Source organism: Oncorhynchus clarkii, chromosome 20 (assembly GCF_045791955.1).
Source record: "Oncorhynchus clarkii lewisi isolate Uvic-CL-2024 chromosome 20, UVic_Ocla_1.0, whole genome shotgun sequence".
Classification (NCBI taxonomy): Eukaryota; Metazoa; Chordata; class Actinopteri; order Salmoniformes; family Salmonidae; genus Oncorhynchus; species Oncorhynchus clarkii.
In genome coordinates this window covers 39,185,812-39,202,867 of record NC_092166.1, presented here as the reverse complement: position 1 = coordinate 39,202,867, position 17,056 = coordinate 39,185,812, and the positions used below count along the sequence as shown (strand labels likewise).

At 43.4% G+C, this 17,056-nt stretch overlaps 1 protein-coding gene across 1 annotated transcript in view; it reads left to right on the top strand.

Moving 5' to 3' along the window:
- Positions 1 to 3,624: 3,624 nt before the first annotated feature.
- Positions 3,625 to 17,056, top strand: part of LOC139376343 (calmodulin-regulated spectrin-associated protein 2-like) — a 75,269-nt gene continuing 61,837 nt past the window's right edge. The window contains exons 1-2 of the mRNA XM_071118770.1: positions 3,625 to 4,270; positions 13,844 to 14,103. Coding sequence (XP_070974871.1) covers positions 4,132 to 4,270; positions 13,844 to 14,103 — 399 coding nt within the window. The 5' untranslated portion in view covers positions 3,625 to 4,131. The remainder of the gene's footprint in view (positions 4,271 to 13,843; positions 14,104 to 17,056) is intronic.

Sequence of the window (17,056 nt, the reverse complement as noted above, 5' to 3'; positions counted from 1 at the left end):
TGCCCACTGAGAGGCAATGATGTAACATGTCAATATGTGAGTACTGCGGAAAAGAACTGCAAACTGCACAATCATCCAGGTAGCACCACTGTACTGCCCTACCAAGCAACAGAGCAGTAACTGCTCATAGAGTGAAACTGAGAAAAATGACTTCAAAGTTGTTTTATTGTGCAGCCAGATCAACTGTAGGCAGATCATTGGAGATGTGGTTATCTGTTGTCTTCCTATGAGGTCATTATTTTTATTCACATTGACCCTGACCTCTGATATGACCATCGACCCTAGATGGCAGTTACTGCCTTCAGTGTCATATAGTTTGATACTTGTATCAGCAAAGAACAATAAATAATACAGAGGTCAACCGTAGACACTGGAGCCCAAAGCTCAGTGAAACCAAGGTAAACCGTAGACACTGGAGCCCAAAGCTCAGTGAAACCAAGGTAAACCGTAGACACTGGAGCCCAAAGCTCAGTGAAACCAAGGTAAACCGTAGACACTGGAGCCCAAAGCTCAGTGAAACCAAGGTAAACCGTAGACACTGGAGCCCAAAGCTCAGTGAAACCAAGGTAAACCGTAGACACTGGAGCCCAAAGCTCAGTGAAACCAAGGTAAACATTAGACACTGGAGCACAAAGCTCAGTGAAACCAAGGTAAACCTTAGACACTGGAGCACAAAGCTCAGTGAAACCAAGGTAAACTGTAGACACTGGAGCCCAAAGCTCAGTGAAACCTAGGTAAACTGTAGACACTGGAGGCCAAAGCTCAGTGAAACCAAGGTAAACCGTAGACACTGCAGTCCAAAGCTCAGTGAAACCAAGGTAAACTGTAGACACTGCAGCCCAAAGCTCAGTGAAACCAAGGTAAACCGTAGACACTGGAGCCCAAAGCTCAGTGAAACCAAGGTAAACCTTAGGCACTGGAGCACAAAGCTCAGTGAAACCAAGGTAAACCGTAGACACTGGAGCCCAAAGCTCAGTGAAACCAAGGTAAACCGTAGACACCGGAGCCCAAAGCTCAGTGAAACCAAGGTAAACCGTAGACACTGCAGTCCAAAGCTCAGTGAAACCAAGGTAAACTGTAGACACTGCAGCCCAAAGCTCAGTGAAACCAAGGTAAATCGTAGACACTGGAGCCCAAAGCTCAGTGAAACCAAGGTAAACCGTAGACACTGCAGAGCAAAGCTCAGTGAAACCAAGGTAAACATTAGACACTGGAGCACAAAGCTCAGTGAAACCAAGGTAAACCTTAGACACTGGAGCACAAAGCTCAGTGAAACCAAGGTAAACTGTAGACACTGGAGCCCAAAGCTCAGTGAAACCAAGGTAAACCGTAGACACTGCAGTCCAAAGCTCAGTGAAACCAAGGTAAACTGTAGACACTGCAGCCCAAAGCTCAGTGAAACCAAGGTAAACCGTAGACACTGGAGCCCAAAGCTCAGTGAAACCAAGGTAAACCTTAGACACTGGAGCACAAAGCTCAGTGAAACCAAGGTAAACCGTAGACACTGGAGCCCAAAGCTCCGTGAAACCAAGGTAAACCGTAGACACCGGAGCCCAAAGCTCAGTGAAACCAAGGTAAACTGTAGACACTGGAGCCCAAAGCTCAGTGAAACCTAGGTAAACTGTAGACACTGGAGCCCAAAGCTCAGTGAAACCAAGGTAAACTGTAGACACTGCAGAGCAAAGCTCAGTGAAACCAAGGTAAACCTTAGACACTGGAGCCCAAAGCTAATTGAAACCAAGGTAAACCGTAGACACTGAAGCTCAGTGAAACCAAGGTAAACCGTAGACACTGGAGCCCAAAGCTCAGTGAAACCAAGGTGAACCGTAGACACTGGAGCCCAAAGCTCAGTGAAACCAAGGTAAACCGTAGACACTGGAGCCCAAAGCTCAGTGAAACCAAGGTAAACTGTAGACACTGGAGCCCAAAGCTCAGTGAAACCAAGGTAAACCGTAGACACTGCAGCCCAAAGCTCAGTGAAACCAAGGTAAACTGTAGACACTGCAGCCCAAAGCTCAGTGAAACCAAGGTAAATCGTAGACACTGGAGCCCAAAGCTCAGTGAAATCAAGGTAAACTGTAGACACTGCAGCCCAAAGCTCAGTGAAACCAAGGTAAACCGTAGACACTGGAGCCCAAAGCTCAGTGAAACCAAGGTAAACTGTAGACACTGGAGCCCAAAGCTCAGTGAAACCAAGGTAAACCGTAGACACTGGAGCCCAAAGCTCAGTGAAACCAAGGTAAACCGTTGACACTGGAGACCAAAGCTCAGTGAAGCCAAGGTAAACCGTAGACACTGGAGCCCAAAGCTCAGTGAAACCATGGTAAAAGGCACTAACTGACACGTGTGATGACAGTTACTGCCTTTTTCTTTTGTTTCACTGTAACTTCTTGTGTTTACTGAGTGGCGCAGTGGTCTAAGGCACCTCATCTCAGTGTCACTACAGACCCAGGTTCGATTCCAGGCTGTATCACAACCGGCCATGATTGGGAGTCCTATAGGGCGGCACACAATTGACCCAGAGCTGCCCGGGTAGGCCGTCATTGCAAGTAGGAATCTGTTATTAACTGACTTGCCTTGTTAAATAACAAATATATAAAATAATAACACAACACAATGATATTTGTCCGCATGTATTTAATGTCAATAACTCATTTTTGACCAAATGTACAGTTACTGCTCTTTTGCTTGGTAGGGTAGTGCAGTGGTCCTGTGTGGCTCAGTTGGTAGAGCATGGTGCTTGCAAAGCCAGGGTTGCGGGTTTGATTCCCATGGGGGACCAGTATGCAACTGAGGGACCAGTACTCTGGAACAGAGCATGGACTATATGTATAGAACAGACGTTGAATGTAAAAGGCAGTGTGTCTTAAAGAAATAACCCCTTCCTGTCTGAAATGCCTATAGTTTTAACTGTCTTCACCCAAAGCCTTCTCTGCCCTGAACCCAAACCACTGATTCAGGATCAGAACACCTCAAACCTCTCATGTTCTGCTTGCCACATCTCCGACCAGAATCGCCAGTCCTATTCCCAGGGTTTTGAAAAAGATATGTTATCGTGATGAGACTAACATGATAAGAAAACGTATGCATGCTTTGGATAAAAATGTCTTCTAAATGGCATATATTATTAGTATAGTAGCAAAAGGTTAAATAAAGATTAGTGAATATAATTTCACAGCACTGAAATTCACCCTGCTTTGATTATTACAGTATACCACCCTATACGTCCTCTTTAGGTCATCACACAGTTATTGTAAGTAATCCAAGCTCCTAATCACATGGGCTATACGACCAAAAGTAACCATGCTTGAAACAAGTTTCATTCAATGCAGCATAACTACGTCAAAGGTAATTGTTGTAGTAGAAATGTTTGGGCATACTGAGCGTAGACCTAGTGGCATTCCAAGTGCAGAGGAAACACGTCAGGCGGGAATTTCACAAGATACTTGATACACTGTATCCAGTACTGTATCCAACAGTGTATCCAGCACTGTATCCAGCACTGTGTCTGTGGAACTTCTGGGTGGACCGCTGTGGAACTTCTGGGTGGACCGCGCAGGCGCTCTGGAGGCGCTCGCCTCTGAGGCCAGTGCGGCAGGAAAAGCGCAGGGGAGACGCCGCCGTGATCGAGGGAGAGGAAAAACTAAAAACAGTTATGAAGAACAATTCTGGACAAGGACAACCTTTTCCGTTTACTTATACCTTGTAATTCAACTGTTCCAGTGAATAGAATTCGGGCAAATGCGCGACCCGTTTCGTAGATAAACATAGCCACGGTATGCTTGGCATCCCTGAAGATAATGTCAGGGAATCAATGGATGAAAATCCCCAAAACTACTGCAGTTGCTTGGCTGGAATTCTCGTCTCGTACTGAGAGTATCGGACACATGGAAATAAAACGGTGAACGTATAAGGACCACGGGAAGGAGCCACAATATATCTGAGTGTGGGGAATTATAACGGTGTCCAGTCGGTATTTGGCTAGATAACGCATTTAAAGTTTGAACGGAAAGAACAGTTTTGCTGCATCGAATTCCTTTGGACGGGATGTCATCTGCCGCCGGTAGAATTCCACGAGCTAACCGACCATCTCCCTCTCTGTAAAGGAGGCCGAGCGCGCCAGCCGTGAAGATGAGCGGTGCGGCAGATACCAAGGCGTTGAGGCGGACCTTTATCGTGCCCTCGATCAAGGCTTTTGATCACTATGATTTCACAAGGGCCAAAATATACTGTAGTTTGACATGGCTTGTGGCCAAAGCCTTCGGCTCAGGTAGGTGGCGCCCTTTTTTTTGTTTTCTGAATATTGGGGTGGAAATGTGTCAAATGTGATGCAACATTTGGACAAATTGTGTCAGTGCGCGCATCTTCAGAGGGTTTATCATAATTAACCTCGGTATTTCCGGTGGGCCAAGAGAGCATGTCTTATCTGTGTTAAGAATGTGTTATTTGGCCCCAATATAGCCTTGTTGTAACATCATCTTCACAGCGAGCGACAATTAAACATGCTAATTAGTCATTGTATTAGTCCCACCAGGGCTCTCTAATTGACGGTCTGTGTCCGAGGAGAAGTGCAGGGGATGGACAGACTAACTGTTGCACGTTTGTCCAATATCTCCGGTTTTTCTGTTATGAACACGGCAGAGGACGCTGTTGCTGTTGTTGATCATGTACTTATTCTCCCATCTGCATTGATGTCTGTGGCATTTGATTGATCAGTAACTGCAGCTGGTTCCTGATGTTCACAGTAATGGCCACATGGCCATATACAGGTTGATGAAACATCTAAACAGTATTGTAATCTGGGTGGTTTGATCCCTGAATGCTGATTGTCTGAAAGCCGTGGTATATCAGACTGTATACCATGGGTATGACAAACAAATACTTTTTACTATTCTAATTACGTTGGTAACCAGTTTATAATAGCAATAAGGCACCTCTGGGTTTTGCGGTAGATGGCCAATATACCACGGCTAAGGGCTGTATCCAGGCTCTCCGTGATGCGTCGTGCGTAAGAACATCCCTTAGCAGTTGTACATTTATTGGCCATATACAGGTAGCCTAGTGGTTAGAGCGTTGGACTAGTAACCGCAAGGTTGCAAGATCAAATCCCGACAAGGTAAACATCTGTCGTTCTGCCCCAGAACAAGGCAGTTAACCCACTGTTCCTAGGCCATCGTTGAAAATATGAATTTGTTCTTAACTGACTTGCCTTGTTAAATAAATATACCTCAGGCCTTATTGGATCATTCCATGTGACTTGACAATAACACAGTTGTTACTTCACTGGGTGGTTGAAATTAGAATGTGAACAGAAAACATTTAGAGTAGCGTTTCTGGATGACAGGCAACACTTAGCCTATATTAAAATCTGCTACCAGTGTAGTTGGGGGAAGGCTTGGCCTTGGCCAGTAGGCAGCAGCAGCCCTACGAAGTCAGTAATTCCAGCCGGCTGGCTCTGGGCTTGGAGGTTGACTGACTCCAGCTCTCTACGGAAGTTTTTTAATGAGGCTACACTCTTAACTACCATCTGCTCGGTCTGTGTATGGTAATAATGGACAGAGAGAGAGGGTTATGCTGCAGCTAGCCTTGGGAGCCAAGGATTCTCACGTTCAATGGCCACGCGACACTATGCTAAGCACATAGACTAGGTAGCTCCTCCTATAGTTTCCAGCATGTCATTTGTACGCTTTTCTCAAGTGTATAAAATGGTGGAAAGCCCTGTCCACTGCTCCCCTCCCCTCACTACTCTGTCATAGAGGACTGCAGGCTATTAGCATACCAGGACTGGGTTATTTTCCTGTCCCTCCTGGTGACACACATTACTGCTTCCTTCCAGCACCATGAGAAGGGTGGCCCAATTCATCAACCAAGTCTTAGTTTACACACACAGCCACGTTTGGTCTAGTTACTATGGTTCTGACAGTAGTTTGACCCACGTAATGCAGACAATTCCAAAAACAATCTCTCCCATTCAAAATGCATGCTGAACACTGAGCAGCTGTTGTATTTGGTGCTCTCCTCAGACCCTACTCTTCTCTCCTGTCTCTGTAACATCTGTGGTGTGTTGACGTCGTGGAGACCCAGTCTAGAGTGGCAGCATTTGTCTCAGTTACATCACAATGCAGAGGCCTCCAGGCTGGAGACTGGGCCCAATGGAAGGACCAACAGAAGATGCTTCAGCTTTACATACGGGCTCTGAGCACTAACGTTAATTAGTCTAGTAACGTGTGAATTCATTAGCCACAATCAATGTGAGTGACAACATTTCTAGTATACTTTGGTCTGACTTAATTGATGTTCGTACTGCATTGGAAAAGAAGTAGTCCAACATGAATTGGCATAGTGAGCAACTGAACAAAAATGTTACCTCTGAAAGCCACTGCTAAAATATATCTAGTTATTTCTCAGCGATGTAACCCAGTGTTTTGAATCAGACATTATCAACTGCCGATATAGGCTACACAGGTTTCTAAGAAAGTAATAACTGCATAGTAACAGACAAGTAATGTTGCTGACTGGTGTACATTCTTTAATGTTCCCTCCCTGTGCTGTGCTCCAATTGGACGACTCCTGTGGTCGGCACGGTAACGGTCGATATTCCAGGTCTCGTGTTTGGACTTCCTGCGGCAGCTACTTCCTGTCTATTTCCTGCTTGATGGCAGACACAAAGGAGATGGGTTTTCCTTGACGCGGCAGCGTTTGATGAACTTGTGGAAAACTAAAGCCCACTTACTCTGTGAAGGTTGTATCTGCACTCCACACTGTTAAAAAGAAGGGTGCTTTGTTGATCTTATAGAACATTTTTGAGGGCCATATGAACCAAGCCATAGAACCCCCTGTTTGGTTCTTTATAGAACCATTTCTTCTAGCAGCACTTACATGGCAAGACACTGTTAACATTGTACAGCATAAGGTACCGTCCAGATAAAGATGTTTAGTAGACTGTGTTACTACTGTATTTGGCATTGGTGCTGTTTTAGGAGGCTATGTGAGGTCATAGGAGCTTTTGTCCACCCTCTCAGGGTTATGAGGGGGTGTTATAGTGGGGAGTGGGGACAGTATAGTGGGGACAGACTGTTAAGTGGTTGTTGGAATGGTAAACACCCGCCATTGTCGGAAATAGCCCACTTTCGTCTTTCTGGGTGAGAACACACTTTCGAAATGAGCTTCTGAACCCTCCTTGGAAGAAATTTAATCTGCTGATAGGGGATGAAGAGTCCTCACTTATGTCGGAAATGATACACTATAACCCTAACCCCATTTTTTTAGTTTTACCTCCTGTAAAAATACATTGTACACGTCTGCCTTTCCTACAAGTAGGCCACAGTGTCCGCTGTACACCCCGGTTCCTTTTCGCCAGTCCACCATCCAGACGAGTAGCCCACGTCTTCAGAAGTGTCTGCCTGCCTAGCTCTCTGACCTCTCCATTCACTAGGCTAATAGCACTCTCGTTTTACCAAGTCCTACAATATGATCACCATACTTAGGTGTCCCGATGCATTGCTATTCTACATGTATCACGATTTATCACGGTCGATACTTGGAGTCATAGAATCTAGATAATATCGTAAAAAATGATATTGTGAATACATTGCAGAATAAATGTTCAATCGGGCAAAAACAAATGAAGCCTATTGGACGGATTAAGGACTAACCTTTGTCGGTCGCCCGAGCGTGAGTTTTTTTATGCGTGTAATGTCAGAATACACTCACTGTTCCAAAGTGGGATTGTTATGCAAAAGGAGTGTTAACCTACGCTGCCTCAAACCAAGGCTGCCTGCTAATTATCTATAGGCTATGTTTCAACTTGTCCATTTCAAATGATTTTTTAACAAGTTTTATTTTCTAACAGTTTGAATTGAGGTGTGTTCCGCCTCCTCATTCATTCACAAAGAAGAAGCCCATTTCCCTGTTGCGGTCAATTTATGTTTGAGGCTTTGCTGAGCCGAACAAACTTCTCTCTTCAAGGAGAGCCTAAGCACTTCCCCAGAGTTTCTCCAGATCAAGTATGCAGGCATTTGGGCATCTCTAGTCAGAAAATAACTTTTTGCCCCCCGGTACATTTTCCGGCTGGCACCTGCATTGCCTTCAATGTTGTTTTCCTTACTAGTAATAACTTTGGACGTGTGAGTTCCTATCAAAGTAAGTGCCTTATTACGTTATCATTATAGTTTCTGTATGTCGTGTTATTGTTTCTACTGTAGCACACAGTATGTATGTACAGTGCATTCGGATAGTATTCAGACCCCTTGACTTTTTCCACATTTTGTTAAGTTACAGCCTTATTCTAATTTTGTATTTATTTTTTATCCTCATCAATCTACACACAATACCCCAGAATGACAAAGCAAAAAAAGGTTTTTAGTTTTTAAAAACAAATGTATAAAAAAATAAATGAATAATAACACATAAGTATTCAGACCCTTTACTTAGTACTTTGTTGAAGCACCTTTGGCAGCATTTACAGCCTAAGTCTTCTGGGTATGACGCTACAAGTTTGGCAGACCTGCATTTGGGGAGTTTCTTCCATTCTTCTCTGCAGATCCTCTCAAGCTCTGTCAGGTGGAGGGGGAGCGTTTCTGCAGAGCTATTTTCAGGTCTCTCCAGAGATGTTAGATCGGGTTCAAGTCCGGGCTCTGCCTGAGTCACTCAAGGACATTCAGAGACTTGTCCCGATGCCACTCCTACGTTGTCTTGGCTGTGTGCTTAGGGTCATTGTCCTGTTAGAAGGCGAGCCTTCGCCGCAGTCTGAGGTCCTGAGTGCTCTGGAGCAGGTTTTCATCAAAGATCTCTCTGTACTATTCTCCGTTTATCTTTCCCTCAATCCTGACTAGTCTCTCAGTCCCTGCCGCTGAAAAACATCTCTACAGCCTGATGCTGCCACCACCATGCTTCACTGTAGGGGTGGTGTCAGGTTTTCTCCAGATGTGATGCTTGGCATTCAGGCCAAAGATTTCAATCTTGGTTTCATCAGACCAGAGAATCTTGTTTCTCATGGTCTGAGAGTAATTTAGGTGCCTTTTGGCAAATCCAAGCAGGCTGTCATGTGCGTTTTACTGAGGAGTGGCTTCCGTCTGGCCACTCTACCATAAAGGCCTGATTAGTGGTGCTGTAGAGATAGTTGTCCTTCTGGAAGGTTCTCCCATCTCCACAGAGGAACACTGGAGCTCTGTCAGAGTGACCATCAGGTTCTTGGTTGCCTCCCTGACCAAGGCTCTTCTTCCACATTGCCTAGTTTGGCTGGGCGTCCAGTTCTAGGAAGAGTCTCGGTGGTACCAAACTTCTTCCATTTCAGAATGATGGAGTCCAATGTGTTCCTTCCCCAGATCTGTGCCTCGACACAATCCTGTCTCGGAGCTCTACGGACAATTCCTTCGACCTTGGTTTTTGCTCTGACATGCACTGTCAACTGTGGGACTTATATAGACAGGTGTGTGCCTTTCCAAATCATGTCCAATCAATTGAATTTACCACAGGTGGACTTCAATCAAGTTGTAGAAAACATCTCAAGGATGATCAATGGAAACAGGATGCACCTGAGCTCAATTTCGAGTCTCATAGCAAAGGGTCTGAATACTTATGTAAATAAGGCATCTCAAATTTTTTTTAAATATATATAATCGCAAAAATGTCTGAACTTGTTTTCGCTGAGTCATTATGGGATATTGTGTGCAGATTGATGAGGATAACAAATGATTTAATCTATTTTAGAATAAGGCTGGAATGTAACAAAATGTGGAAAAAGTCAAGGGGTCTGAATACTTTCTCTGAATGCACTGTATGGAGCATAATGTATTTACTGTTTTATTCGCATGTTTTCGATTGTAATGATGTGTGTAAAATATATTTTGTAAGGTTATACTGATTATGATGAGCTAAAGCTAAGCTACAGCCATCTTTTACACAGCCACAGCCATCTTTTACTTTGTTTATTTGCGTTTTATAGTGAATGGAATTCTGTGATTAGGGAGTCATCGCTTGTCAAACATAAACAAACATGGCTGCCATCATAAAGAGTGTAGCTGTTGTTAGCCTAGCTGACACGCGTCTCTTTTCTGAACAATAAAAGGTGAAATTGAGAAATAAAGTTGTAAAGACCTTTTATTTCCCATCAGTACAAACAATTGTTTAGGTGCTTTTCAGACAACAATGCTGTTTAGACACGTTTGTTACATCAAATGTTCTGTTACTACTGTTTCAATCACATATTTGCGATGGTACGCTGTAGGGACCACTCAGAAATGATCACAAATATGTAATCATACACGTTTAAGATGCCTGCCCTGTCTCCTGTTTCCCCCTGTTTGTGCCTGTGATTCACAGCCATGGCGAGGGGAAATGACCTCACGCACACCAGGTATGCACACACACACACAAACACACCACAAACGCCCTCATTACCCTATACGCACCCTTTCAACTAGGGATGGTGGGAATTCGATACAGTTACAGACAATATTATATTGATTAGTCAAAAAATGATATATAACATATATAGATTTTTTTTTCTCGCTAGGTAGCGTTAGCTAGCGCTAGTTGGCTGTACCTGTGTCAAAATGCTGGTATTTTTCATCCTATCGCTCATTCTTCATCATCTTTTTAAAGTGGAACTGACAGTTTTAACTACTTTGCAGTTATGAAAGAAACAGATAGTCATAATATCAATAAAACATAACATTCCCAGTTTATGCAACAAAACCAACATTATAAGAGGTTTTACAAATATATGTTCTATTTGACTCTACATTCCATGTTTGCCAGAGTAGATGGATGCGGTTCAATGCATGACTGATATAATTCACCAATACATTTCTTGGTAGTCCAAAAAGCATTGCTATGAGGTTGTAAATCACAGCTGGCCTGGTACATTGTTGCTGCCTCCATTCAGGGTGCACTGTTTCAGTGTCAATGGCTCAATATTTTGGACAAAATGGACAAATTTAACTAAGACTGGAAATGTCAATACAAGGGCAAAGATCACAAGTCAGTCATAGCGTAGCTAATAGGCTAGCGCATCTATTTATGTAGCAAGCTAAAAACATGGACCCTAACGTTAGCTAGATAGCTAGCTAGCTGCTAGGAGGATGTCATTGGAGTGGGTGAGTGACTGACTTTTTCCCCTAATATTGTTTTTTGGTGGCTATACTTTACACAGCTAGAGATGCAGGTGTCATTTGGTTAGCTAGCAAGAACCTGAACGACTGTTATCCAGTTAGCATATGGCTAACTGGATAACACAAATTCACTCTCGCTATCTACTCCAATTTCAGAGTACTCTCATCTGAGTGTGCCAGAGCCCAGAATAACTAATGAATTTACTAACGTAACACCCACTGAATATGACTGACCGGTGTCAGTTAACGTAGGCAAAGAAAGTAAGAGTTAGTCACGAACGATCTAGATAACATGTAAACAGCCTATCAGCTCTGCTATGGCGAGTAAAATGGTCAGAGTGGGGTGTTCTCTCATTTGTGTCTGGAAGTAGCTAGCCAATTAGCTTTGGGTGCTTGGTTGGGACAAGCATGCATTGTTGGCAGGCAAGCTGCAGAAGGACGAGGAGGCTACAATTCCCCACCGTTTATCAGTGCAATTATGACGGCCAACAAATTGAAAAAGTTTGAGAGGGTTTACCTGCCTGTAAACACACAGTCCAGTTCAAAGTGAATGATGACAGGTCCTACTGCCTGTAAACACACAGTCCAGTTCAAAGTGAATGATGGCAGGACCTACTGCCTGTAAACACACAGTCCAGTTCAAAGTGAATGATGTCAGGCCCTACTGCCTGTAAACACACAGTCCAGTTCAAAGTGAATGATGGCAGGACCTACTGCCTGTAAACACACAGTCCAGTTCAAAGTGAATGATGGCAGGACCTACTGCCTGTAAACACACAGTCCAGTTCAAAGTGAATGATGACAGGCCCTACTGCCTGTAAACACACAGTCCAGTTCAAAGTGAATGACGGCAGGGCCTACTGCCTGTAAACACACAGTCCAGTTCAAAGTGAATGATGACAGGCCCTACTGCCTGTAAACACACAGTCCAGTTCAAAGTGAATGATGGCAGGCCTGTGTGGCAAATAAAGGCCTACTGTATCTCTGACTGGCTTTGGTGCACCGGTCTGCATCGACTCTGGTCCTGGACAAGACAGATGGTTCAGGTTTTATTTAATGCAGTTAATTGTCCAAACGCACAGCTGCTTTCCCATTCTGTATTGCTATAGAGTTTTCACAAATGCCTTAGTACAGTATACGTCATTCCCAAACATTTTAAGAATTGATGAAAATGTCTAAATACTTGCTTGACAGAAAATGTTTTTAAAAGTCATATTCTTCCTGGGGGTGTATATATATATAAATTAAATAATACTATTTAATTTAGCTACAATGCTGTCTGTTTCACTTTAAATAGTGAGAATGTTTTCAGCACTTTTATTTCCATGACTGATCAAAACTAATTTTCTCTGCAGAAAATGTGTCTCTCTGCAGCAAGGCAATATGTTTGGAACGTGAAATCGCAATAAAATTGCAGTATCGAATCGTAATACATATAGAATCGTGAGAATCGCCACACATGTTGTATCGGCACCCAAGTATGGTGATAAAATCGCATGGTGAAGTCCCTGGCAATTCCCAGCCCAACTTTCAACCCCTTCCGTCCCTTTCTCAGCCTCAAAAACACTCTTGGGACCCCTTGACACATCATGTGATGGCACACACCAGAGAAGAGCAGAAAGTCTTGTACTCTTTGCCCCTGAGTGTGTGTGTGTGTGTGTGTGTCTGGCTATTTTGAAGATAAAGATAAAGTAAATCAGATTTAGCATGTGAGTCAACAGACAAAGAATAGCCTCTCTCTCTGTCTCACACACACACACACCATTCCTGTACCATACCGGTGTATACGGTGTTACCATCAGTGCACACAAAGGGCGCTATTTCTTTACAAATGTAACAAATTAATCGAGAGAAAAAAAAATCAATCTTGATCCAGGGGGAGATTGATTGTCTCTGCTGTAAGCAAGAAGCCACTTAGCTAGTAAGTTTGCAAATGAGATGCGTAGCTAGAGCCCTCTGCTGGAGTTAAATGATATACCGCCCAAGCCTAATGCATATACACACACACACACACACTCTTAAGCACGCCGTCAATGGAGAAGGCCTAAGATCCGTGTGTGAGAGAAGCATGTGTGCTCGCACAGGCACGCCTGTTGCCATCACAGTGGACTCATTCTGCAGGGGCCAGTACAGTCATGTCAGTTATTGTTTCACCAAAGTAACCTGTTTCCCCTCTCTCCACGGACAGCCCAAAATGAGCTGACTATAATGTTACTTATGTAGCCCACCCATCCTCACGTCCTCCCAGGGAAACTCTGTTTATCTTATGTCCACACTAACCCGTAGCTAGAACTGGGCGACATGGACAAGAATCCATATCGAGATAAATTGCCTGAATTGATACGATAGCAATAAATAGAATGAGAAGTTTATAAGGTTAATGTGCACCACAGTTGAAAAAAAGTGTCCTTTAAACTACTACTACTAGTCTGATGGTTGTAGCAAACAATTATCCCATTAACAATCACTCATATTAGCAAACCTATTTCAAACTTCACATTTCTCTAGTATAGGCTACTTATCGTAATGCCTGTGATAAGTGATTGGTATGGTGTTGATAATGTGTTGATAATTTGGGGTTTATCGTCCCAGCTCTACCTGTACCCGCTCCCTCCACAGACACGTCCCCAGTTGACAGTTATCATACCCCCAAAGTAATCCGGCCCCCTCTTTCAGAGAAACTATGTTCATCGTATCACCACACTAACTCCTCTTCTTTCCCTTCACAGATGCGGTCCCGGAGGAGCTGGTGGACCCTTTCTACAGGGACCAGTACAGTCAGGAGCACCTGAAGCCCCCGGTGGCATGCCTGCTGCTGTCTGCAGAGCTCTACTGCCGGGCGGGGAGCCTCATCCTCCGCAGCGATGCCGTCAAACCTCTGCTGGGACACAACGCCATCATCCAGGCCCTGGCACAGAAGGGACTGTACGTCACTGACCAGGACCGACTGGTCACAGAGAGGGACCTGACCGGCACACCCATACACATGGTGAGGATGAAGAGCTGTCTGGACACACACACACACACACATACACATTTACACACACACACATACACACACACACACATACATACACATATACACACACACACACACACACACACACATACATACATACACATACACACACACATACACACACACAAACACACTTACACACACACACACACTTACACATACACACACACACACACACACACACACACGCACGCACGCACACACATACACACACACACACACATACAGACATACAGATTGTAAAGAGTAATATTAGGGTTTGGTTGGGTTTTGTTGGGTCTCATCCCATTTTAATCTCTCTACGTTCGCTTCCTTCTCCTTCTCTCTTTTTACTCACTCACTCACTCACTCACTCACTCACTCACTCACTCACTCACTCACTCACTCACTACTCACTCACTCACTCACTCACTCATCCTCTTGTCTCTTTGTGTTTGCTCTAAGGTAGGGCTCTGTGAGTACAGTATTCTCAGTGGTGTCTCTTGGTAAAGGACAAAAACAAGCCTAATGACAGGTTTCCAAGATAAACCACTTACAGACAGACGGTACTGTTATGTCACACAGTACAAGGTAAAAATGCCTTTCTTCTGAAAAGTTGTTTTGATGTGCAAAGGAAAGGCGTAAAAGTCAGCCCTTTTAAATCTACAGTCCTTTTCAATTGATCATCCGTTGAAGAATGTATTATAGATATGAGGGGAATGCCGTGAGCTTCCCGAGAGGGAATGCGTCAACAGTTACGAAATAGTTATTCTAATCCAATACTGTGTGGCTGAGGATCATGAGTTCAGAGACTGAACATAGCTGCTGACGAAATGGGAACCTGCGTTGCAGTTCTCTCTCTCTCTCTCTCTCTCTCTCTGTCTCTGTCTCTGTCTCTCTCTCTCTCTCTCTCTCTCTCTCTCTCTCTCTCTCTTTCTGGGATAATTTCTCTATCTGCTGTGGTACACAGACTCTTTCCTTCCCTAATCTCGCTCTCCTTCCCTCCATATCTCATCATCAGTTATTTCTGCCCTTCTCAATCTCTCTTCTTTTCTTTCTATCTCTTCAACAGCACTTTCTTGCTCCCTCCCTTGGTCTTTCATTCTTTCTCTCTCTTTTCCTTGGTCTCTCTCTCCCCTGTCTTTCTCTCCCCCCTCCCTCTCTCTGGCCGTGTCTAGACTTGACAGTTAATGCAGTTTTTGTATTATGATCATGAAGGTCTGATCATGGAATTTCAAATACATCATGTGTCTACACCCATTTTTTGTGACCCCACCCAAAATCTAATGTCACAAATTGTTATAAAAAAAATTACATCAACAAATAACCTTCAATTTATTTAATTTTAGTCTCTTATCGAAAAGAAAATAAACCAATAAATACATTTACTCAATCAAAATGTTTTTTTCAAGTTATCTTTCTCCAAACGTTTGTATATTGATCCCATACAATAATCAGTAATATTTTAAAAAGTATCAATAGTTTAACAACTTGATGGCAGTAGCTAATTACTGTAGCTAACTAGGGTTGGGCGATGTCAACCGTTGTCCTATCATGATTAAGTACCCATTAAACATTGTGATATATTTTGCGCTGCTTTGGTGAAAATCTTAGCTCTGTCTACATTGTTCTCTTGCATTCTGTACATTGTTTATAACCAGTCGCGACCAGTCATTCAGAGCATGTTTTGAGACCCACCTTTCTAGCAACAAATAAAAAAACATTTTTTTTGCGGGGATGCCTGTTTTGCATGTTATTTTGTCATTAATACGTGTCACATATCAGTTTGCAAACAATGTAAAAAATATTTTACAAAATGTAAGTTAATTAAGTCGCATACAAACTTTGTCTCTTTTTTGCTTTCTTGCATAAGGCAGCTCCAAAATGCAGGTGTTTCAGCCTACTGCAGCTCAGTGCTTTCTGTGGTGGTGGGGCAGCCAGTGGAAAAGACACAGCGTAGGGGTTGGTAATGTTCTCTAGTTGCGCCGTGATTGGCTCAGTATTCTGTCACTCATGGGGACACTACGTCACCTCCAAATCTAAGGGTAGAGCTCGAAAATACAAGCCCCTTGGGTGCTGCCATAGAGTTACATTAGAAGTGCCTATCCAAGATGGCTCAAGGTCATTGGCCACAGATAAAATTACATTAAATCACGTTATATCTACAACAGCTTTCATTGAACTGATCATGTCAACGTCATACTTTCAAAATCTTAGCTAGCATGCAAGCAGTCATCATCCTGAATCAAGTCGACAATCTACTGGCAAATCCTTTTTAATCCTTGTCATATGAAGAGAAATTATAGATAAAACGTATCGGTGCTCATCGGACATTACACAAAAAGTTGGAAGTCGCAAATTCAACAATGAGTGGTTTTGAAGGAATCAGTGGCAATCACTAGACTGCTATTCATTGGAGTGAGTGTGTGGTCCCAATTCTGGGTTAAAGCGTTTCAAAGATTAACATTCAACATTGGCCATGGTGTCAAGCCATCATGATTTATGCCGCGCTCAAAACAACAGGAAACTCAGAACTGGGAAATCTGATTTCAATGGGTTAAAGACAACTGGGAACTTGGGAAAAAACTAGCTCCGACTGGGAAAATACATTTTGAACGGTCATCCAACTCGGAATTACAAGTCGGGAACTCTGGCCTCTTTCTAGAGATACAACCTGAAGATCACTGACATCATCATGATTCAACCTTGTTTTTTTTAGAGTTCCCAGTTGTCTTGATAGCACCATAAATCCAGAGAATGCCAGACTTTGACAAAGTTTGATGACAAAATTTGCCCACGAAGGACTGCCACGCTACCTTTCTGTTCAAGTGAGTACAGCACAACAAGGTGAGCCCAAAAATGTATTGTATGCTGTTGCATAAATTATGTAATATGCCAGGGATATATGTAAGCTATAGCTAAGAAAGTAATACTGTATGTTGTG